The 6,966-nt window shown below is 39.4% G+C and overlaps 1 protein-coding gene across 1 annotated transcript in view; it reads right to left on the bottom strand.

Annotated features, from left to right (window-relative positions):
* ryr2b (ryanodine receptor 2b (cardiac)) overlaps window positions 1–6,966 on the bottom strand; it is a 192,107-nt gene that overhangs the window by 109,594 nt on the left and 75,547 nt on the right. The window contains 10 exon segments of the mRNA XM_010793548.1: window positions 168–324; window positions 1,682–1,816; window positions 2,019–2,165; window positions 2,524–2,584; window positions 3,344–3,480; window positions 4,321–4,363; window positions 4,533–4,663; window positions 4,876–5,100; window positions 6,156–6,242; window positions 6,382–6,520. Coding sequence (XP_010791850.1) covers window positions 168–324; window positions 1,682–1,816; window positions 2,019–2,165; window positions 2,524–2,584; window positions 3,344–3,480; window positions 4,321–4,363; window positions 4,533–4,663; window positions 4,876–5,100; window positions 6,156–6,242; window positions 6,382–6,520 — 1,262 coding nt within the window.

Consider the following 6,966-nt stretch of genomic DNA (forward strand, 5'->3'; position numbering starts at 1 on the left):
ACCCCATTCAAAGTGAATGGGCAGACGCGTTGGAAACCGTTTTTGAAGCTGTCGAAGCTGTAGTGTGGACGGGCCGTAAGGACTCAGTGGAATAAAAATATACTTTGTTTCCAATCCTGCATGAAAAATGCATCAGCTGTGAAGCAAATTTGGCGTGTTTGACTGACCCTGGATGATGGCCAAGAGGATGACGATGACGAAGAAGAAGAAGGTGATGTCAAAGAAGATGCGCTCCACCTCAAAGTCGTCTCCAGCCGGATCCTCGATCTCATCACCGATTCCCCCGCCAGCACGCACTCCAACATACATGTGGAACATGTAACACTGAAAGAACATGTATTTATATGTGTAATATATACATGGCTGCTAAATCCTTAGAACTGTTACAAGGTGTGTATTTTGTCAATTGTGTAACTTGCTGCTGTTAAATACCAACCACCTACAGTATGTGCAATATATATAGATGCCGTTAATAACTGTGTAATAAATACCTGGCTGCTAAATCCTAAGAACTGTTACAGGATGTGTATTTTTTTAAATTATGTAACTTTTTATTTTTTATTATATATTTTTTTATTGAATCATAACTTTGTACTTTTTGCATGTTACATATTCAACACATGTAACATTAAGCTGTCTGTGGCTCTTTTTCCTGCTGTAACTACGCACTTAATAAAGGTATTCATATTCTGATTATTTCATTTATTGTAAAGTATGCTATCCACTTTAGGGTGAGGGCATTTTTTCATTAAACAGCCATTCTTTCACTGGCTGTCCTTTGTTTGACAAAGGTAGGAGGTAAAGGAGAAAATGTTAAGGATCTAAAAAGGACAAGAGTCTTGTTTCTCGGAACCCCAAATACAAGACTGTTTGTTGAAAACTCAAGCTGCACAACAAGTTTATATTCAATTCAGTCTCTGAGCTAGTTGCTTATGTGAAGGCTTTTACAAGAATCAAATAGCCAGCAAAAACAATTTCACAGAATAATAGTTATTTGTTTCAAAACATTGTTTGTCTCAGATTTCATTTCCCCTCAAGGAGTTTATGTTTGTATGGATGAGGCAAGAAGAATTCACATTCAATGTATCGAGCAAGAACTGTAGAGTGCTTTTTCTTTTTGAAGGGTCAGGGATTCTTTTCCCAAAGTTCAAAAATAAATTGAAACTGGCAGGGCTTTTTGTCTTAGTTCAGAGGGAGACAGAAAAGAGTGAAGAGTTTTTGGCTTTTTCTGGCATTTTGCATTGTATTGTATTGTTTAATGTGAGCGTGACTGAGGATTGTACTTAATACCCCGAATACCAATACCTTTTTTTTTTTTCAAACTGCCATCGCTGCTCATCCGTCTTATTTTTTGAGTGACAGTGGAGTCCGCATTAAAATAGAGACGGCGATGGGGTGTAAATGTGTAAACAAGTGCAGAGGCTTGAGGGGATGTTTTTCTATCCATGCGTCTGTCATTTTATGGAAAAGTTGTGGAAGAAATAAAACAAAAGGCTCTTCTTGATTCAACAATTGGAATGAATGTCAAAATCCCCAATCGATCTAAAGAGGTGGAAAATGAAGTGTGTGGCTGTGTTTGTTTGAATGATAAACATACATGTAGAGGATATATGGATACATATGTGGAGAGACAGACTGCTTTGTGTGCTTGTGTGCGTTATGATATGCACATTAAACTTACAGTAAGCATGTCATTGCACTTCATATCTTGGGTGTTCTTGTCGTCACTCTTGTCGTAAAACTTCCTGAAGAAGTTGAAGGCCACAACGGTGTAGAGATACACCACAACAGCCAACAGGCCCACAGTGAGGGCCAACTGAGAGACACACACATTATTACAAAAGGGATCGACAGAGGCAGATGGGCTTTAATACTCTTCTTCAGTTTGGAAAAGCCCCAATATAACCTGACAGCGTGAAAGCAAACAGCACATGCATGCACACTGCACATGTGAGCACACATGAACACAGATGGATGGAGAATTAAAGACAGACGGACAAAGGCGCACACACACACACCTGTTTCCCATTGTGTGTGACAGAAGTTAGAATGGTGCGGAGAGTCTTAAAGCCCATGGCGATGTCCAGAAGATGGGCAGCAAAGAAGAAGTTGTTATAATGACCCAGAACGGACATGGCCATGTACCAGGCCAGGTACAAGAAGGACTGTGAGCACACACAAACACAGAAGGACATACACACATAAAAAAGGCAATATAGATTACACAGGAGAGATAGAGAGACAAATGTGTATTTTAGATAAGGGGGAATCACAGGATATTATCTTCGTCCCTTCTGCAGCATGTGCAATTGTATCAAACAAAATCTTAGCACAGTAGATGAGATTAAACAAATGTGGGACCCGTCATAAAATATTCAATATGTGTAAACCACACTTCTCGGTTTTATGACATTATCTGTTGAAATAATTTGCAGGAAGTGACACCTTTATCTTTGCTTTGTAGGAACAATGAGGAACACAACCGAGCAAAAGCCATAAAATATTGGAAAGGTCTGAGCTTACATTATCAGTGAACACAACGCCCAGTTTCCAGACCTGGTACTTCATGTCAACGGACTTGAGTCTGAAATAAACAACATCATCACAGAGATCCATCAAGGTAAGAACCTGAAAAACATGTCCGTCACTCAAATCAGACCCTTGTTACTACAGTGTCCTTTGTAAAAGCATCCGTCTGTTACGCGGCTTGATTTCAGAACGTCCTGTGCTTCCTCAAGTGCAACACAATGTTCCAGGAGCTTCTTTTGTCTGGTGACCCGTTGGGTAACATGCACATACTAGGAAAACATGTGCACAGTAAAAAGGCTTTTTAAAATGGCAAAAGTTTTTAACACTGACAGTGTACTCACTGCAATAATTAAGCCCGCCGTGTTAATGATAATCACATTCACTGTATCATGCATCAGCAAAAGAGCTGTACCGATGTTCTTACTTGAACATTTAAATATATACATATTTATATCAATTACAGGTTTTCTGAATGCAAATAGTATAGTTCAATCTATGCTCCAGAGAAGGACGCTGCATTGCTATCATCATTGCCGGCTGCTTTGTGTTGAGTCAACTGCTTAAATGCGTTCTCGGATCAAAGGCAATAATTATCTATTATTTATAACGACGATCTACTACACATAAATGGAAAAAAACACGATTATTTGAAAACCTTGTCCTTCTGATAAGTTATGCCCCGGTTTTTGCTTGTTTATGTTTGTCATACACTATTTGAAACTGCAAATAATGCAAAATAAATAAGTAGATCGCTGCAGTTTCTCATGAATCCCTTTAAGAATGCAAGATGGCAAGGACTTGTTTTTCTACTCACAGAGCACTCCAGGAAGCTTCTCTCTTGAGCCTCCTGCTTTCTTTACTCTCAGAACTGAAGTCTAACGCAGCTTGGTCCAGACCTAGCAGTTCACTTATCTTCTCACAGCCATAGAAGTCCCCATACTTATCCATCACCTGACGGAACAAGAAGACAGGATTCTATAAAACAACAGTCTGTGCCTTTTCATCTGAACATCGATGGAAAGAGGCAGAACTCTTGTGCAGTCTGTGCCGTAATGAGGTGGCAGCTTAGATCTGCTATATGATATAATGATGCTGCTTAGGTTAGCTTCTGAACAGTTACAGTGAGGATTTTATGATACTTGTGTTGCTAATTGCATGTTGGTTGTCAAATGATGAAAGGTAACTCTGGTCCGTGTTATTTGTATTTGCTGCCAATCAAAGTCTAGTTCTATTTTAGAGCCATTTTCTTATTAGAAACAAAGCACTAATGTGTTTGGTAAGCATTATCTACAAAAGCATGTGCTAGTGCAATCAAAAGAGCACGAGCAGAAGTATTTGAAGATAGAGACGGAATGTGTTTCTTTGCAGATTTGGGAAGGCTTTTGGTTTGATAACTGTAAACGATAACTACTAAAAACCAGAACAGAATTGTTCTTCAATTTGACATGCTTAATCTGTTTTTTACTAAACTATATTATCTATATTTTCTCCCTACATTTTGCTAAAAGTTCCAAGTGATCTAAATAAGGAGAAAATGTTTTCTTAAAGCAAAGAATATTATGAATGACAATCATTGGCTTGTCTCTGGAGGCAGTGACACTGTTGTGGTAACTGACGGGGGGAATAATTACCCCTGCCATTTAATGGATCATTACATTTCATTTAGTTTCTTAATGAGGTGTCACCGAGTGAAATATGCAAACAATTACATACATCCATAAGCACATTAAGGATCAAATGTATAATGTTTTGATGTGCAAAATCAAAGTTGCATTACTCTTAAGACCTTACCTTCCTCTTAACAAATTTATCCCAGTAATTACTTGGAAATGATCTGAAAAGACAAACATATAGAATAAAACATTCTGCTAAGTGTAACATTTCTGTACAACTTGTACTGACTGTAAATCGGTGCCAACAGCAAGTTTCTGAAGCTTAAAGCATAAATCAAGTTTAATGTTAATATGATATCAGCCCAGTTGATGTTATGGCTGTGAACATACGGTGAGTTTATGACCAGTCGGTCCCATTGCCCTTTGATGTCTTCCTCAGGAGGCTGCTCCGTCACATACAGCCCGTCAAACTCCAGCTTCCGCGCCACCTCCTTCTCACGTTTGAAGATCACCAACGGTACCTGCCAACCAAAAGCACCACAGTGTGCACTCTACTCTTTACATAAGCAGCACAATGTGAAGTTGGCTTTATCTTTGTAGGCAATGTGCTTTATTTTCAACTATTCTGTGGATTAAAAATATACCCTTGGTAAATATGATGGAGAGAAACTGATTTGAAAAAGTGAAATGAGTGTAGGCTAAATCAGCAAAGTACGAGCTTGAGCCGCTCTACCTTGAGGCAGTTGTACCCGATGATACAACAGAAGGAGATGATTGTGTGAGCGACTGCCAGGAAAAGTAGTGATGGCTCCATGTACCCACTGCTCTCCTCCAGCACAAAATAATATGTGCCCTCGTTGTCATCATCATCATCATCAGCAGCATCAGAGTCCAATCCCTCGCTGCTATCAGACGTGACCACTCCTTCCTCTTTTTTTGATGCAGGCAAAGAGGCTACCTGGTAAGACCAAAGACATCCAAGCATTTGTAGAAACATGTACTTAAATATGAAATGTAACAGTATATTGTTATGCAAAATGTATTAAAATTACCCAAACATACATTGTATTAAAGTGCACCTATCATGCTATTTTTAGGCAATAGCATAGGTCTCAGATATATACAAATATATTAAAAACATGTCTATGAAGTGTTTTGCTCAAAATACCAAACAGATCACCCATTCCAGCCATGCCTCATATCCCTCTATTTCACTTCCCGTTTCAAAAAGGGCTGATTTGGGGTATAAAGTTTGATTTAAAAAAAAGGAGGGGGCTGAGCTCATGCGGGACCTGGCAGCTACTGTCTAAACTAAATACTGCCGTGATGAAACGCCATATCATGGATTATCAAGGATTATTTCTGAAACAGTATGGAGCTCAAAGGCTTTCTCTCTTGCCGGTTATACCACAAGGTGAGTTCCTTTTTATTTCCTGCTTCTTCACACACATGCTCTCCAGTACAGGTTAGCTCTGAGTGTTAGCGATGCTAATGTAAACATGCACCGACCATATTACGTCCAAAACAGTCGGGCATTGTTTCTGATAGGGCCGTGGGTGTAAAGCCAGCCTACATTTCCGATATTACGTCATATCGGACGCAAATCTGGATCAGCTCCGTTGTACCCCCGTTTTTAGAGATTCGGGTACGGAGGAAAAGAGAGAGAGTTTTATTTTCTGACGCTGCGTGAGTTCCCTGACACACCGGGGACACATATTTATGTATAAAAGACATCACAAAGTGCATTTTGCATGATAGGTCCCCTTTAAGAGATTTGTAATATGACTGATGTAATGAGGTGCAGCTTGTGCTGACTTTTCTGTGTTATATGTGATGATACCATATTTTGCGTGTACTCACTATAGAAACCTGTAAATAAAGCTATCAAGAAAATGTAGTGAAATTAAAGTGCAATTCTTCTCAAAGTGTGGAAATAAATAGCGCTTTCAATAACTTTCTAAATTGAAAATCACTGCAAATGTTATTGCTTGTTATGTCTATAATTTCTCTTACCTTGTAGAACAGGAGGATGAAGTTGATTGCAAAGGCGACAAAGAGAGCCAGTAAGCGCATATTATAAAAATTCCTTGCAAAGTAATTCTGGAAAAAAGGTTTAAGAAATTAGATGCTTTCTGTGTGCACAAGTATGCCGGTACATACTTTTAAGTGTGCGTCTTCATCAGTGTAGTATTTGTATGTGTGAGTGTGACAAGCATGTTGGAGTGTATTTGTATTTTACCTGCAGGCTCTTGTTATGAGTGCTTATCGTCTCCCAGAGGGCAGAGTGTTGGCTCTCTGGCTCCTCGAACTTATCAGAGCATCGCTTTGCTTTCCAGTCTGCTTTCTGTTTCACAGTTTTCTTCTCAGTTACCTCCCCTCTGAAAATACAATCACACACAGAATAAGGGGCAAAGGTCTGTAAAGATGAAATCCAACCTTGATTTTATTAATGTTTTTATTTGCCGGCAGATTATTTTTCCATTGAAATGTATTCTATAAGCAGGTTTTTCCAAATTGTGATATTTCTTTCGTCTCGTGATTTCCAAAGTGTCGCCTCGCTTTGCCTCCGTTGCTCGCTTCAAAAGTTGAGCAACGTTCAACTTTTGAAGCTTCGACGGAAGCGTCAGCCAATCAAATCATATGCCAGTACAAGCTCTAGCCAATCAAACCGCGTGCTTGTGTGTCCGGGGCGGGAGATTCAGGTGATTGGTTGTTGGTCGAGTTTCAGACACGCCCACCGGCAAGCTTCAACGCACGCCGCCGTGTGGACGTACCGTTACTATCTTGTGACTTTTTTACGACATCATTTATTTGAGATATTTGT

This window comes from Notothenia coriiceps, unplaced genomic scaffold, assembly GCF_000735185.1.
Source record: "Notothenia coriiceps isolate Sejong01 unplaced genomic scaffold, NC01 NC01_scaffold00001922, whole genome shotgun sequence".
NCBI lineage: Eukaryota > Metazoa > Chordata > Actinopteri > Perciformes > Nototheniidae > Notothenia > Notothenia coriiceps.